General features: G+C 42.8%; 2 protein-coding genes across 3 annotated transcripts in view; one reads left to right on the top strand and one right to left on the bottom strand.

The window, feature by feature from the left end:
* Window positions 1–17,948, bottom strand: part of nsun4 (NOP2/Sun RNA methyltransferase 4) — a 52,837-nt gene that overhangs the window by 27,557 nt on the left and 7,332 nt on the right. The window lies entirely within an intron of this gene.
* Window positions 9,391–15,323, top strand: dmbx1a (diencephalon/mesencephalon homeobox 1a). Its single transcript, XM_053884378.1, has 5 exons — window positions 9,391–9,756; window positions 12,331–12,500; window positions 12,606–12,784; window positions 13,437–13,824; window positions 13,983–15,323. The coding sequence occupies exons 2-5, from the start codon at window positions 12,347–12,349 to the stop codon at window positions 14,423–14,425; spliced, it is 1,164 nt and encodes a 387-aa protein (XP_053740353.1). The 5' UTR covers window positions 9,391–9,756; window positions 12,331–12,346; the 3' UTR covers window positions 14,426–15,323.

Here is a 17,948-nt window from a genome sequence, read left to right on the forward strand (position 1 = left end):
CCACCATCCTGTATCATTCACTTCGCAGCTGTACTGGAAGCATCAGTGTTTTTTTCCCTATAATTTTACACAACTTCATTGACACACAGACATGAACAAAACACACTGTGAAGGACTTCTGGTTCATGATGCCATTTGCGACATAGAGTTAAGGTTAGGGGTTAGAGTTATATCATGCTCACATTTGTTTTACTTCCCAAAGAATGTGAGTAAAATTCTGAGACAGGTGATGTGCAATGAATGAAAGAGGAGGGAAAGAGTGACAACGGAGATGTAGTAACTGCACGTACAAAGATTTGGCTTGACTGAGGTGACGCTTGTTGGGAATGTAGGAGGAACTTGACTCAAAAAATCAAATAAAAGCGGAATTATATTAATGAAACATTAGCACGTTTTTATGGTATTTTTTTGGATGATAATGGCAACCAATGGACATGAGAAAAATATGAGTTTAAATGAAACTCAAGCACAGTTCTCAAGTATAAAGTATATTTACTTGGTTGCTGGAAGTAAACTTTAATTGCTACTATAAACTATACAAAAGAAACATCCTATATATACATATATATATATATACATATATATATATATATATATATATATATATACATATACATATATATATATATATATATATATATATATATATATATATATGGCTTTTTTGTCTTTTGCTGTTAAAAACACGCAGAACATGTCTGTGTAACATTCGAAAAAGGGGGGGTATATAAACAAAGGTAAGTTGTGAATGGTTAAGTGAAAATATAAATAGAAAGAGCAGCTGCATTAGTGCAATATTCTCATGTATGAAACACTGAAAACCCTATTTACAATCAAAACACTGTGGCTGCCATCTTCAGCACAAGCTGAATGAGTTATCAGTAGCTTCTTCATAAACACTGTTTCCTTATTGGATACAATGTGAATGAGTTGTGTTGGAAAAAACATCAATAACTGAGGAAAAAAGACCTTCTTTTTGTTCGGCTCGCGCGACTGGCCTGCAGCCTTTTTGATTTTCTCCATGGCTGACTGTTGTTTCTGCGACTGCAAGCTCAGCCCTCAGCTAGCATCGATCGACCCGTTCATCCTCAGCATCCGCTGCCTTATACCTGACTATGAAGCCTAATTCCCCCACACTCACCCCTCTTCATCCCAGATTGAGAGGGTCGCAGGAAAAAAATCAATAACGGTGCCAAGTGGGGCGAGGTTAGAGGTCAATGAGGTTCTTGACAAGTGTGACAGGGGAAGGAAGTGAAAGAGAGAGAGAGAGAAGTGTTGATGTTGAGCGAGGAGTGGTCAACAAAAACTGTGACCAAGAGCCCTCGTGGGTGAAAGCGTCAGACTTGTCACAGATCAAATTTATGACCATTGATCGGAGCGCTGTGTGTGTGTTGGTGGTGAAAAATGTGGGTTGGTGGGGATCATGGTGGAATCTGACAGAGGTGAGGAGTCATCACCATTCAGCCCACTGTGACCTCTTCTTGAATCAAAGAAAAAAGTTGTTTGATAAAAAAAATCATGGGGAGCTATTACAGAATGTTTTCCTTGTAGCCAGGGGCTTGTCAGACCTGGCACGGTGAGAGGAATGCACACAGTGTATTGTCATTTTCACTTTAAAATGAGGTCAGTTCATGGCACTCCACAGATCGCTGAGATAGCATCAGATAAAGGAGACGATTTCAATGGAGCATTATTCAAAAATTGGAAGACAACCCTATGGCCTTATGGCCATTCCACTCTGGAATAGAAACGTATCATCAGAGCTTGCTTAAGTTGCAATTCGCTGAGGACTCACTTGATCGTCTAAGGACGTGGCCTCAGGTTCAGGATGCTCATGAAGACTGAGCACTGGCCCTGGTGAACATGCCACGTCTGAAGATCACCTTGACAGTATTGTACCACCGTCAATAATATTTGTGGCAGATTTGCAAAGGGCATTCTGTGTCTTCATCGCAACTTTGTTTTGATCATCCATTGATGTCCACAGCTCCAAAGACGCTCACACATCTGTCCAAAACTGCCCAACGCAGGTGCTTTCAGGTTGAACAAAGTCAAATATGTGGCAAGTTAGTCTGACTGCACAAATATGAAGAGTGTAATGTCACTAGCAACAGACAACCAGAGGAGTTCAACATCCAGGAACTGCACTGCTGTTGACTGTGACCAGTCTATCAACACCAATGCAGAAAGAATAACTATTTAACTTCCATTACTTGTCTCGATTGCAGACTTGTAAACAAAACGACACACACCAGCTGCGAAACTGAAGACGAGAACTCAGAGAAATCCATTTGCAATTTAAATGGAAATGTAATGAGCCCATGTGGCGGTGAATTAGCCGCCGATCAATTGATCATGTCAAGGACAAATAGGTAAACAAACATATCTATTAGCGTTTAATAGCTCCACCTCCTTCTCCCGCAGTGCTGCCACGTGCTTGTGTACAACATGGAGAAAGCAAATACGCCATAAATTTCTCTCGCAGGAGGAGATTTTCCTGCAGAGAAAGAGGCCGGCTAATGTGCTCGCTGCAGAGCCAAATGTAAACAAACCCAGCTAGTAGCGTCCCCCACTGAGACGGCCCTGCCCAGTCTGTTATACAGACAGTTGGGCCCAGCGAGGTTCCTTTCAGGGGCGATGAGGAGAGCAAAAAGAGAGGAGGAGCAGGAGGAGGGTGAGAAGGGGCCTCACTCACTCAAACAAGGGACGGGACACTTAAAAACAAGTGGGAGATCAAGTGAAAAGGCCAGCAGTAGACAGAGAGCTGAAACTGACCTGCTGCCTGGATGACCTGACCGCTAGTGTGGAAAACATGCAGAAACTAGGCTCCTGTGAGGTTTGAAAAATGTAGCATAGATTAGCAGCTGCAGTCTCTGTATGTATGTAAAAAAACTAGAGAAAAATCTGAAAAGCACTTGGAGACCTCTAAAAAGTCCCTAATTTCCATCATAATATGATTTATTCACCTGACTATTGCTCTACATTTATGCCACCTATATGCTTCAATAAGTTTTTTTCAGCATTTGAAATGTTGTTGATCGCAATAGGCTAAAGCCGACAGCGCTCTCCACCAGAGAACATGATGCGGATATAGATGGTTCTGTCATTTTGAACACCCCAAAATTGAACCATCAGTTCTTTGTCTTATTTTCAAGATACATATAACATTTAATTGTTTAATTGAGTTATTTTACTCACAGACAGACAGAAAAAAATTGATTATAAAATCAATTTTCCATTTATCCATCACCAGGTTTTTATACAGGAAGAGCTGAACTGTGAGAGTAGCAGCATGGCCAATACATTTCCTCACCATTGCTCGCAGTAGAGTTCATGCTCTTTCAATACAATTGTGCCATGGAGTTTCACGGATCGGATCCAATTCTAACCGTGTATATAAGAATTCCTCCAGATAATGAGTGAACATATGTGATTAAAACAAAGAGAATAGATTACAGAAGATTATCATACACAGGAGCAGAAAAAAATGTACTGAAATCTATTGACTGAGACAGTGGAAGTGGTAGATGGTGGAGTCTGGACTACTCAGGACAGCAGGAGATCCTGCTGGACGCGAGAGCTTGGTTCAAGATTCAGTGGTTATTTATAAAACCATTGTGGTAACTATCCAGGGCGATGGAGAGAGTGAGAAAGAGGTGAAGAAGAGGGTGCAGGCAGGATGGAACAGTTGGAGAAAAGGGTCAGGTGTGATGTGTGACAAAAAGGTGTCAGCAAAGATGAACGGGAAGGTGTCCAAATGGGTGGTCAGGCCAGCAATGTTGTATGGTTTGGAAACAGTAGCACTGAGGAAAAGACAGGAGGCAGAGCTGGAGGTAGCAGCAGGAGCAGGATGATGATAGGATCAGGAAGCAGTATATCAGAGGGACAGCACATGTCAGGTGTTTAGGAGACAAAGTCTGAGAGGCTAAGTTGAGATGGTTCGGATGGAGGAGAGATTCTGAGGTTGGAACTGCCAGGCAGAAGGTAGAGAGGAAGGCCAAAGAGGAGATTTATGGAGGAAATTTATTGAGGACATGAGGTTTGTAGGTTTGAGAGAAGGGGCAGAACAGGGTGAGATGGAGGAAGATGATCCACTGTGGTGACCCCTGAAGGGAGAAGCCGAAAGAAAACGAAGATTACTGTGATAAACAGCAGCAACAATGAAATGCATTGACATCAAGCGCGACCCTGAGTCCAGCTTCATTATAAAAGCGTCATTCTAACTGACAGTGTGGCCTGCTGAAGGAATTTAAGATAAAGACGTGAAGTATTACTTTATGAACGGTGCTGACAATGTACTGTACGGTCGCAATGGGATGCCGTTGCTTGTTCCGATTGCTATCTGGTCACAGCATTGCCTGTTAGCATGAGGTCAATGGAGTCTGAAAGAGGGAAGGGAGAGAAGGCATCCTACACTTGTGCTGACCCTTTGCATACAACAGGGAACCAGCTGTACTCACTGAAATCCTATTGCTGTGCTCTTGCAATGGTAGTTATAAGGTGCCACAGGTGGTCACAAACTCCAACATTCACCCAGAGCTGCCAGCTTCTGAGAACACTATGGCTGGAGGGAGCAACATGCTGCACCAACTGCGCTGTTTCGAATGGCTTGAATTTAAAAATAAACTCGACTAGAAATGCATGAGGAATAGCAAGTGTGGCGTGAGTGCATGAGACCAGCCTTATTTGGGGGCCGATTGTTGGCAGTCTTGGTGACACCATCCTGATCAGATGCCATCAGAACCCTAACTAACCATACCGCAGTCACTCACAATGTCATTCATCAATGGAATTTTCACTATTGGATCCCTCAAAAATTGGGCTGCTGCCAAACCCTTGGACCTTGCTCCTCAAGCAGTAGACCCTCAAACTATTTCACTTGGCGGTAACTTTATTTGTTGCTGTAAAAAGGGGGTTTTAAGCAAGGTAATATGATGGTAACACATACTTATTCTGTCGCTGCTGTGCACATGTTTAGTATTATCAAACATGTCTAGCTAAACAGTCGAAATGACCACTCAGCAAAACGCAAACAATAAGAAGCAGTGTGGCGCTGTCCTTGTCGAAGGAGCGTCTAATGGCTTCATCCATGTGAAGACTTGTGATGACATGTCACATGTGATCTGTCGACACGGCTCGGTAAAGACGGAGAGGTTGAAGACGCCATGCGGGATGACAGCTTCGACATCTCTTTCAGGGATCATTTCATGCCGGCTGCCTGCTCAACCAACAGAAAAAAGTGCCGTGAAACACTTCCAGAGCAGGATCGGATATTACCCTCAGCTTTGGCGGGCAAGGACACATGCAAGATATTGGGGAAATGATAGCATATAATGTGTCTTCTAGCGTTGGCAATGAGAAGTTCACTGGAATGCAGATGGGAGAAATGGAAAAAGCAGACTGATGAGGTTAATACAGGATGAAGAGAGAAAGAGAAAAAAAGATTTCCACAAAAGAATTAGCTTTTTTAAGGAAGAGAATTTGTAAAACAAGGAGTTTAAATCCAGATTATAGGGCAACAATGACCCAATCCCTTATGTTCATTCCTGTAATACGCTGTGAAGAAGGGGATTTATACTTTATTGTGAAGGAATGCATGCAGGCAGTGTAGCGTCTTGCCTCTTTGGGAAACGTTTCCCCCATCCTGAGGCCAGGTGTAATCCCTGCGTGGCACAAACACAGACGCCTTCAGCCAACTGCTGATCAGCCCTTTAATGGTTCACGTATTACCAGTGATACCACCGGGGGGAAAATTCCTCAAATCCAGGCTGAAGCCTCCTCTCAACTCTGGAGAGGAGCAGTAGTTTGGGCGGCGAGTTCTCAGCGCGTCATCTCTGACCTGCGCTGAATTGGATGGTCTTAATCGACTGAACAGTCCCAACTACCTGCTTCATTAGCTCGGTGAGCTCTATTAGAGGAGAACGCGGCGGAGGAGGAGACAGCCATCGACGGCGCTAATGAAGAGATCAATGACGAAAGCAGCTCAAATTAAAAGTCAATAAAAGTTTATTACTGCTACAGTCAGAAGCCTGTCGTTTCTAGCCAGAATTTATGACCGAAAACCACCATCCGTCGCTGAGCTCCAACGCAGCAGTAGAGCTAAAACTGTTGGGATTATCGTGGAACCGTCCGCAGTGAGAAGATACAGAGGGATTTTTGGCGGTGAAGACAGATGTTTCAGAGGGAGTGAGGAGATTCCAGCGCTGCTGTGGAGCTTTAGCATTGTCATCTCTGCTAAGACTTCACCTCGCAGACTTATTACTGTAATAAGGAGTGTGGGTGAACTTCAGCTAAACCTTTCCGTTAAGCTACTCCGACAAGAACAAACAAAGGAATGAGACTCTTGATCCCATTTAATACCATGTGGCATATTATACCTATAAAATCTGGATTTGAAGACGTGTGGGCTGTATTGCCACTGAATTATTCCGCCAAATGCTTCAATATAAAACGTGGCTCCAGTGCCTTTTCCCCAAATGGAGTGCCACAAAACTCATCGAAATGTGAGTATAATTCTCATAATGCACTGCAGCAGCTGCAACAATTGCTGCCTGATCAGACATTGCAAGTTTCATAAAGTCTAATGGATATTTAATCTGAATCACAACCATTATATGCGGAAAAAAAAGGTGAACCAACGCGCCACACCTCTTCATAATACTATATAATACAACTTTTGTCCAATTGAATTACTTCAGATTTTACAGCACTAAAAACATAATTGGAAATGAATAATTTGCTCAATCTTCTTGACATTTGGAGGACTGCACTGACATAATATTTTAGGGATGAAAGGAATACATACTTGGTGATTTAACATCCATATTCATCGCAACACTTCTTTAACAATATTGTTATTTCATGGACACAGCATCAGTAACGCTAATATGCTACACATTAGAATCTATAAAGATATATTCAGCAGAAAGGGTGATTTATATATATATAAATTGTGCAATAATATAGATATATTTTTTAACTTTCTTGAATGTTTAATAAACTTCAGTTTTTGCGTCCAATAGGTAGCCCTCAGAAAGGTGAGCAGGATTCGCTGGAAAACCTCAGTTCAATCTTCAAGTGTGAGACTTTTCCTCTTGTTCTCCTTTTCTTTCTCCCTCTCTGTCACTCTCTCCAGTTTTCCTTCTTTTTTTTCCAACACATAGGTGGATTAAGGCAGAGGGGCTTTTGTTTAGATAAAGCGAAGGATTAGGGAGAGATTTGCCCCCATAAAGTTGTGGGCTTGATGGGCCTTTTATCCCTGCATGTCCCTAAAGCTGTGTTGCCTCTGGATTAGGACTATACAATGGGGCCCCTTGTGCAGAGGGATCCGGGCCAGAGAGAGAAAGAGGAAAAGAAGTGAGACAGAGGAACTGAGACTAGGAAGAAAAGAGGGCAAGAGGAAAAAGAGAAGGAGTGGACGGAGAGAAAGAGTCAGGGAATTATACAGCTTTCAGAGGAAACTGACAGGTTGAAAACTTTCTGATGGGGGATTTGCCGAAGAGATCTTGAGATCTTGTCACCAATAAAAAGGGATTTGGGAAGGATTCAGAGGCGTGGTGCTGGCAATAAAACCGCCGCAGTCTCTTTCCATTCATTTATCTAACACAGCCATTTAAATAAATAAATAGGAGAGAGAGGGTTTTGGCGCCGGCGCTGCTAATAACGTGTCCGAGGTGGCTCCTGGCAAATTGCTTTGTTATTCTTGTCAAAAAAAAAAAAAAAAGGTCTCCAGCAAGTAGTCGATTTTAAACTACACATCAAAATGATTAATTGCCGTGGGATGAACAGATGCTGGAATACCCTTGAATGGTGCCAGTGAGGCCGAGACGTGCTGGATTTCAGCGCTAATGTATTCATGAAGTTGCGGAAACATCATTAAGAGTATTCATTAGCTATTAGTGGTCAGAAATAGCATCTGCATCATAAGTACTCACAGTTTAATTTCAATTATTTCCTGATCACCAAGAAATAATGGGTGATGCTTTACCTTCCACTTAAAGGTCATTGTTCACCCACTAAATATCCCGCTGCGGGTGCAGAGGGGTAAGGGGAGCAGCTTTTTGGGGTCTAAGCCCCTCGGATACGCTGGACAGCTCTAGTCGCTCTAAGGAGCTTTGGGTGGAGAGGCGCAGAAGAAAACTCTTTCTCGCTTTAATTGCTTTAGAGACGGTCCTCACAAAGAGACAGTGGCCAGATTTACCTCCCGTTTAAGTTCTTATTTCCATTGGTTCACAAGTTAATCCTCTTTTTTTCTCAGACCTCGCAGAGAACCCAGCGATAGGAGCCACTGAGAGCTGCACTGAGACACACACAAGTTTCACTGACAATGGCACATGAAATACATGCTTTTCTGTTGGTGTCTAGAGTGTAGTTAAAATGACGTATACATTTTATGTGACTCCTAATTGTGATCATTTAAATATATTTAACTGGACAGAATAAGAGGAAGAAGAGAACTCAATTGTTAATTTAACCAGATTCATTAAGCACTTAATTTAAGCCTAGATTATCCTTTGTTTGTGACTCAGGTGGGAAACTTCAACATTGCCACACCAAAGTGGATAAACAAATTAACACCTACCACAGTTAAAAAAACAACCTATAGAAAGGTTAAAAAAAAAAAACCCAAAAGATATTCTCTATAAGAAAAAATAAATAGTTAATAAGATAAAATGTAAAATAAATTTAATTAGCACCAAATTTAATAATGTTTTTGCTTGTGCCTCACTAATATTTACGTCTATATTTCAATATTTAAAGAAAATAATGTAGCGTCTATTAATCTGACAGCGTCATTTTTCTGACATCACAGTTCAACATACACACACAACACGCTAAATATGCACATTTTTTCCCTCACTCCCAAGACAACGTCCGATTTTTTTTTATGGATTTCCACACCGGCCAAACACTTTCCCAAAGCACCTCCCAGCCAAAATATGCAAGCTTTACATTAAAAGGCTACTTTGCGCTGCCCTTAATTCCTCACCTAAACGGTTTTGCTCTGGGAGAAGAAATCTTCTCTAAAAACCCTTCAAGAAGAGAAGGGCATTATTGCCATAATCCTCTTACCCGCAGTCATTTTAAGACAGGGGTTTTTGGAGGCTGAGATGGCGTCTTGTCTTCCCCTATCCCGTCCCAAATCCTCCCCGGCCGACAGTGAAGGCAACAACACCACGCATTTATTTGCCGATTCTTTCATGACGATACGCAAATACATTCAAATATCATGAAAAAAAAGAGAAACTATATCAACTTGATGGCTTCACTATACAGTTGAATATACAGTAAAGTCGATCTTTCATTTACTTAAAATATATACCTATTAAAGTACTAAATAAAAGGCTGTTTTGGGGGGGGTTAGAGAATTACAACAAATCGAACGGTTAATAGATGTTTTTGGATAATAAATCCTGAACTCCACGTAGCGTTTATTTTTGATTGACGTCCCCAGGAGCCAATAGGAGGCCGGTGAGAGCCCCTCCTCGCCCTCCTTATAATCCCTCCTCTAGGCTGCGGCGGGAAGCGCAGACGGCAGCTGGCAGGTGGAGCGCGAGCGCTGCGGAAGCTTGACCTCCACGGGAGTCAGAGACGGAACCGGTGTCCTGGTGGCAGAACCGAAGGGGCAAGTGGCAGAACCGAGTCGAATTTGGACAGACGCGCTAGAAACGAGAGTTGACGAAGAGCGTTCCGGAGAAGTTTCGGAGCTTATCGGCGCAGCGCGCGGACCGAGTGACAGCGACCGTCCCGAAGGAGGTAAAACTTCTGCACATCTGTTCAAATACGTTACAACTAGTGCTCGAGAATCGTACACGTTCACAACAATGGCTGGCTTGTTGGGCATTATCTTACATTTTTTTAAAATACCAATGTAAAGTTTGCCGTCCACGTCGCGTCGATAATCTTTAAAAAATGTACTGTATTTTTCACCATGAAACAAAACACCCGCAAACCACTTAAAGACAATTTTTTTTCACAGCCTTCTATTCTCAGATTTGTCTTAGTTTAATATTTTTAATTAAATATACTGACGTTGTAAAACCATATTTTAAATAATAGGCATAACAGGACAGTAACGTTTACATACTATTTTGTTATTTGTAGAAACTAAAAGAATACAATTAAATGATCTTGCAAAACACTGCATTTTTTAATGTCATAGCCGTCTGCATTTTAACTTTTCCATCATCTTCAGACGTTTTAGGATCATAAGAAAGAATTAAAAAACAAAAAGTTAAAAAGCGCTTGTTTGCTACATTATTAAACGCCGTTTGAAGTAGTATCAAATTAAATGGCAACCCAGAATTAAATATAAGACGCTGCTAATAAATTATATCGTTTTGCCTGAAGATGAATAATTTCATACGTCAGAAAATATACGCAATACATCGACACATACAAATATTGATCTAAATAAACAAAAATGCAATATAAAAATAAAAGCTGACCAAAACATTTTAAGTTCAAATTGTGTATTTATTTATTTTTTATTTATTAAAAAAGACTCAAACTCTAAACTGAATATATAAATAAGATCATTATTCATTAATAACAATCCAGAGATGAGCCGGTCCTCGGCCTCTGACCCCGACACACTGTCGGGTCGCCGCACGCGCCCTCAGGGTTGTTATCAAATAACATTTTTCCTCATTGCGCCGGATAAGAGTGTTGCACTGTACATGCCAATTTACATAATGACGCTTTGATAATGGTAGAAAGGCTGGGAGTCCAAGTGCCCGCAGCACACATGAATGTCAATCGGTGGCTGACGTGCGCACACATGATGCGCCATTGTGCTCGATTTGATACGGGAAGAAGAGTACAGATGTTCATCTCAATACAAATAGAATACAGAAAATTGGATGGTTTTCTACTGGGTACTGAAATAAACTTGTTGTACTCGCATTTTCCAACATGACTACTGAGAGTTAACTATAAATATAGACGTGCACCGTAATTAAAACGTTAACATGAATTAGAGTGATGAATCGTACTAATCTGAAAGTGAAATTTCGTTAAGACACATAAAACTAAAGTTATTCTCAATTGCTCACGTGTGTGACGTCATTTTCAAAACATGAACTTTATCTAGTTGCGGAATCAAACGATTAAAAACATAATCGCTATGCGTTTTTTGGCTGCTTGACGCGGTGACGGATAACCTGGAGCGCAGTAGCGCGCATGCGCACCCGGCGACCGCGGCCCACCGCAGAGCCGCTGTGCGTCTGTCCATGTCAGCGGTGATGATAAATGGAGGGCCTCGCAGTCGAAACCTATTTGCACTTCCATTAGACGAAGTGCCAAATGGGGATCAACATGCATATTTTCACCCGCAGAGAAGCCATACATCTCAGCCAAAACGTTGCCTTGGGGCGATGGGATAAGAGGCCGCCAGAGAGGATGGAGAGGGGGGAGACGGGCAGGGGGGGGGGGGGGGAGCCATTCAACTCAAATACTTGAGGGAGTAAAGTAAATGTTTAGCGAAGCACCTTCTGTCCCGGCGAATTAAACTATTCCCCACTGCCCTCTGATCACATCCATCAGCCGCTGCAGAGCACTGCGGACACACACCTCGTCTGCACCTGTGAGGACCCTAACATCGCTCTATTATTAACACTTAACACATGCAGCTTTCCTGACTGATCTTGAGATTATAACAACAGGAAAATATAGCTACCAATTTTTGACGAGCGGAAATAAATTCCTGTGACTCTATTTTTCGACAAAATACAGTTAAATTCTCAATTTTCAGAAATTAGATGTCGGTGTTATGGTCGTTAAATTATTGCATGCTTAATAGTTACCTTATAAGGTGAAGGATGTTTTTCCAGTTAATTTTACTTAATTATATTTTTACATTATTTGCACCACAAAATAAAGACATAGATATCCTCTTATTTATTATTATTTTAACGTCGCTTGCAATTGTACAGTAGACAGTCTTCAATATGGCAAAAAAAGTAGAAAAACATAACCGGAAAACAACGCTTTCAAATCCACTTGAACTCGCCAGTAACGTTTGACGCGTCAGAGTCCCGGGAGGCGCGCGGGCCTCTGCGGGACCACACTCATGAATAAAGGCGCCGTCACGGTTCATTATGGGCCCTGAGTGATAATTACCTCAATTACGAGTCTTTTGTATAATTAATAGCATGGACAGAGGGATAATTGGATGTTAATGGATAACACGCTTGCGCTCATTCAAATCAATCGGCCCTTGAGCGTGTGAAGCCGCGCGCCGTCATTTGTTTCGCAGCGCTGGAATAATTGATTTTCTTTTTTTTTTTTTTGGTAAATATGTTCATATCAAGTGTTTCTCTCCGACGTCAGGCGCAGACCCGTCGACATGCAGCACTACGGGGTGAACGGCTACTCTCTCCACGCCATGAACTCGCTGAGCGCCATGTACAACCTCCACCAGCAGGCGGCGCAACAGGCGCAGCACGCCCCCGATTACCGGCCCTCGGTGCACGCGCTCACGCTGGCAGAGAGACTCGCTGGTATTGAATGCACGCGCATGCACGTCGTTTCTCAAACTGGCGTTGTTTCGACTTTGACTTAAACGAAGCGTGTTTTTTGCTTTCCAAACGGCCTGGCATGTCCAGACATCATCCTGGAGGCTCGCTACGGCTCGCAGCACCGCAAGCAGCGGCGCAGTCGCACCGCCTTCACGGCGCAGCAGCTGGAGGCGCTGGAAAAGACCTTCCAGAAGACGCACTACCCGGACGTGGTGATGCGGGAGCGGCTGGCGATGTGCACCAACCTGCCCGAGGCCCGAGTTCAGGTCAGCACCCACTCCAAGAACTGGCCTAATAATCTGACACCTGGGGCCTAGGTTTGAATTGAAAAACATATCTTCAAACCTAAGTTAAAAACAGACATGGAATATTTGAATTCAATTACCAGTGAAAATATACACCACTGAGTTTTTCCCGCCGAGCGACTACTAATATTTTCAGAATAATCGTAACACATTTCCAAGTACAATAGTTATCAATTTAAAACTATACTAAATAAATATTTTTCAAATAAACAGGTGCAATAGGTGCACTTTGAATATGAATATTTGCTGCATTAAAATTCAATTTAAGTCACATGATCGAATTATTATAATCCAAGAAATATGTGTTGCACATAAAGCCATTCATTTCTTATTTCTGAAGGGGGCAGATTTTTCCTTTCCTGAGTTTATGGTTAATAGTTAAAAACAAAAACAGAAAAAACAGTTCTGACAAGTCACCATAAAATGGTCACAATAAAATAGAATGAGAATCACATTCACAGTATTTAAGTTGCCTGAAAACAGTCATACACTAAGAGGTACTTAATAAAGTACTACACAAGTTTTATGGTTGTGATGAGCACCTGACATCTTCAGAGTATGATAGATTGTGTTGTAAGCAAATTCATTTTCAAAACTCATCTTTTCCCACCAGGTTTGGTTCAAGAACCGCCGAGCCAAATTCCGCAAGAAGCAGCGCAGCCTGCAGAAGGAGCAGCTGCAGAAGCAGAAGGAGGCGTCCGGCGAAGGAGAACCAGAGAAGGAGGAGTCCTCCCCTTCAACCACCGTCCTCCCTGAGGCTCAGCTGCCTCCATCATCGTCTTCGGCCCCTGACGCAGACAACACCCTGGTTCGTGCTGTGCCCATAGACATGGAGCTGAACGTGACGTCGGCTGAAAACTCCGGCAGCGAGTCGGCGACTGAGGACAATGCCACGGATAAAGAGGAAGAGAGTAAACCTCCGAGGGAGGAGAACCAAAGTGAGAGAGCGGCGACGCCCGGGGATGTGTCTCCGAGCTGCAAAAGACTGAGCCCTAAACCAGGTAGGACTTGACTTCAGTCTTGGGTCTTCATGAACTGAAGATATATGTAATAATGTCATGATGTATGTGATAAAAATCAATATTTATGATCCATTTTTCATACAGACTTTTGTCTCCGCGCTCCTCCAAAGACTAATTCAAAGTTTCGCCCCGCACAGATTCTCCCCTGGTCTCTCCATCGGTGACCCCATCCTCCTCCACCTCCTCCGGCCTGGCGAGCAGTGGCCCCCTCTCTCAGGGCCACTCCTACTCCTCCTCCCCTCTCAGCCTGTTCCGCCTGCAGGAGCAGTTCCGTCAGCACATGGCTGCCACCAACAACCTGGTGCACTACCCGCCCTTTGACCTCGGCGCTCCGTCCTCACTCCCATACCTCGGGATGAACGTGAACATACCCCCTGCCCCTCTGGGCTCGCTGCCCTGCCAGTCCTACTATCAGTCCCTGTCCCACCACGCCCAGCAGGTGTGGAACAACCCGCTTCTGCAGGCCTCGGCGGCGGGCGGACTCAGCAGCCACAGCAGCAAGACCACCAGCATTGAGAACCTGCGGATGAGGGCCAAGCAGCACGCCGCCTCACTGGGACTGGACACCATGTCCAACTGAGGACTAACACAGGACGCACCCCAGCATGCACCAGCCTGCTGAGTCCCACCTCAGCTGATGCAAAAAAACAAAAACAAACAGAGACTGAGACACAAGCTTCGACATATAATAAGTCAGAGTCAAACATAAGTAGTTGACTATGTACTTTTCAGTCCACAGAATAACTAAATTCCACTGTTCTGGTGAGCAAGAAAACAAAAAAAATATTTAAATCCCTTTCACCTCCCCCAAATTTTGGTTGACTGGAACCTTCTCCTGCTTTATTGAATATATATGAAAAAAAGCAGCACTCGGGAGGAAGGTCTCCGACTACTGCACAGCTGAAGAGTAGCCATGTATTAGTTTAATAGCTGCTTTTTACAGACGCCGCCTCCATAATGAAGCCAGTCAAGTCGCACAGCGTTTAATTACATTTGGCCGCAAGCAGGGGGAGCAGGGGCGAACGCAATTATGACCATATCGTTTAACACTCATCAACTCAAACGCTCCCAAATATCACGCCGCTTTTCACCGCGCCTCCCTCAGACGGCACTTGGCACTTGAGACGATGAATCAGCCGTCTGTTCTGACCCTCCGAAAGGGAGAAATGCACATTGTTTTAATATGTAAAATACACAAATGTCTATCTAATCCTGGTGTAAAGATTATGTTGTAAGATTGTACTTCCCCACCCCCACCACCCCACATGTTTATGTGTTGATAGTTTCAATGTGTTTTCTATGGCGGGAACTAAACGTGGAAAACTGCAAATGTTGTATTTAACACAGAGAGAGAGTGTGTGATTTGTCTCTGTGGAACTGCAGTGGTAGATAGACGTGAGGAGGAGGAAGAGACTCCTTATCCTCAACCCATGTAGACTTGAACCAGTGTTGGTGTAAATAATAAATAAAAACATTGCCTGAGAAATCACTTCACGTCTTTTTGATGTATTTGACACAATCCTGTTAATGTACATCAAACTAGTGTGAAAAAATGACTTCCATCTTCACCCTTTTGATCTATTATGCTACTACTTATCTTTAAAAGCTTCTATTCGATACTCAGTATTTTTCTGTGTGTTGTAGAAGTATTCTCTGCCTGTCAAGTTTGCGTTTACGAACAAGGAATTCATTTATTGTCTTTAAATTGTAATATATTTGATAGTAACTGACAGGAAGTGAAAGCTAGTTACTATTGGAAACACGAGAAAACTTCATGCGCAAGAGGAGAAAACTCTTCAATGCACAAAAATGGTCATCATGAGAAGAAAAAAAACCCAAAATCGATAGCATACAGTCAGGAAACTATTCAATGATAAAAATAAAATAAAATAAAATAAAAATTGACAACTAAAAGAATTAAAATTAATAAAATAAGCCATAAATAATTCCATTTTTTAATGATATAATATACACACACACACACACATATATATATATATATATATATATATATATATAGCAACTCTTTGAAAACTCCTACAACCATGCCTCAATTAAATAATTTATATTTATAATAATTTCAAAAGTCTAGTCAAAAACAACTGACAACAGCCAGGCAGAAGTCCATAGTATAAATGTCTAAAACAACCTCAAAAATCATAACAAGAAGTTTTAGTTGTCAGTATGATTTACGACTCTGACTACCTATATTTGTCTGGCATCCGGGAGAGACTCTGTGTAGAGCATTGGTTGTTCTCTGGTAACGTGCCCCTTCTTGAGTAACGTGCTATGGATACGTCCAAGTTTGAGGAGGCCCCGGGGCCAACCCAGGAAACATGACAGCTCCTGGATGACCTGGGAACACCTATAGGTTACTGCTTCTCGGTAGAGGGTGGTTTAGGATTTTCTCCTTTGACTCTGCCTCTGGGATCCGGTACGAAAAATGGAAGGATTGAATTTTATAAGAACAGATCAAGCAGAAAATGGCATTGAAAAGGAGGAAGGCTGCTGAAAATTTGCTTTCCATATTACAGGATGAACATCTACCTCAACCCAAAAGCTGTTGCTGAGCATTTCACAGCAACTCCGAGACGCCATGGCAATGAAACAGTGGTGAAGCTCAACACGATGTTAAGTGCCGCACCATCAGATTTATGGTCGTTTTATTTCAATTAACTGCGATTGTGAGCGGCGAAAGCAGCAAGGAGAGCGGGAGAATCAACACCCTGGAGGGATATAAAGGAGGTTAAATTAAAAGCCCTACAATGTGTTAATATCTGCAGATGAAAGCAGCAGAAATAAAAGCGCAGCCTAATCTGAAAAATAAAAAAGCTGAGTGGAAACATAAACCATCCCCAATGAATAAGCAGCCCATTATCCTGAAGAATGGGGCCCCGGGGCGGTGATTATGCTGCTATTATATCTTTAACAGCATGGTTTGTCAAAGAGGAGACCCCCACCCTCGCACTCACACACACACACTGCTGCTCTCTCACAGAACACTGGAAACATCACTGTGTTTTCACAGGCTCCAGAGGGGGTCATTTTCAGAACTGAGTGACCACTGCACAAACTGAAGGAGAGATTATCATCTGGACAGATTAGCAGCATTAATGTGGCTCCAACATGTCACCTTGTTGTCACCAACACACACACACACACACACACACACACACACACACACACACACACACAAGCGTGTCCTTGGCCATGGGAGTCTGGATAGTCAGGGATACTATTGTGAGTGGATGCACGGCAGAAACTGATGTCCTTGTTATCCAGAGAACATGCTCACGGACACGCCGTCACTCCGCTCCCATGAGGCTCCAGGCCAGTTAACATAACACAATACTTGTGTTCATAATGTTCTGGGCTTTCTTAACAACCATCCCTGCCCCCCAACACACGCACGCACACACACACGCCAGAGGGTTTAGGAGGGATTGCTAGACTGCTGCTCAAGTGCTGCAGGGGCGCAGCCAGGACTTTTGGGCCCCATGGACAGATATAACAATGGGCCCCTATGTAACACACTTGTATATATTGCTACACAACCCACAGAACTTGATGAGGCCCACCACAAGAAATGAGCCGGGGCCACATCCTACAGTCAAATGTAATTGTCACGGTAATAATGATGTAATAATCAATAATAATAGCAATGAAAGGGTAATTTCTATTTTAACTGTAATTAATAGTATGAAATTATCATTTACACATCTATTTCCAAGTTGAAAAAACAACAATGGCAGGTTGAACCATGAGTCCATAAGATAATATGGTCAGTGTCCATGACGTCAGTAGGGGATCCCGTTCCTTCCTCACTCACCTTCTTAGGAGGAAGATGCTGCCCTCATTTCCTTTTCTATTTTGAAAACCTGACTCCATCCTTGTACAATCATTGATGTAGAAAACTAATGGAACGCAGGGGCCCTGTGAATCGGCCTAACTACTCCGCCTTTTATGATGCCACAGAGGTCAAGTGTGTCGGGACCCTGATGCTGGATAACTTGTTCTCATGTACCACAGTCGGCATGTGATTTAATGCTTGGCCTATACCTGGTGTTAAGATTCTAAATTACACTGAAGGCCATCGGACTATG

Source organism: Synchiropus splendidus, chromosome 13 (genome assembly GCF_027744825.2).
Source record: "Synchiropus splendidus isolate RoL2022-P1 chromosome 13, RoL_Sspl_1.0, whole genome shotgun sequence".
NCBI classification, from domain to species: domain Eukaryota; kingdom Metazoa; phylum Chordata; class Actinopteri; order Syngnathiformes; family Callionymidae; genus Synchiropus; species Synchiropus splendidus.

Bases quoted from the DNA above. Each gene is read 5' to 3' on its own strand.
- dmbx1a (XM_053884378.1), top strand. From the start codon at position 12,347: ATGCAGCACTACGGGGTGAACGGCTACTCTCTCCACGCCATGAACTCG. The intron at 12,501-12,605 runs GTATTGAATGCA...TGGCATGTCCAG, and splicing joins GCTGGCAGAGAGACTCGCTG to ACATCATCCTGGAGGCTCGC. The intron at 13,825-13,982 runs GTAGGACTTGAC...CGCCCCGCACAG, and splicing joins AAGACTGAGCCCTAAACCAG to ATTCTCCCCTGGTCTCTCCA.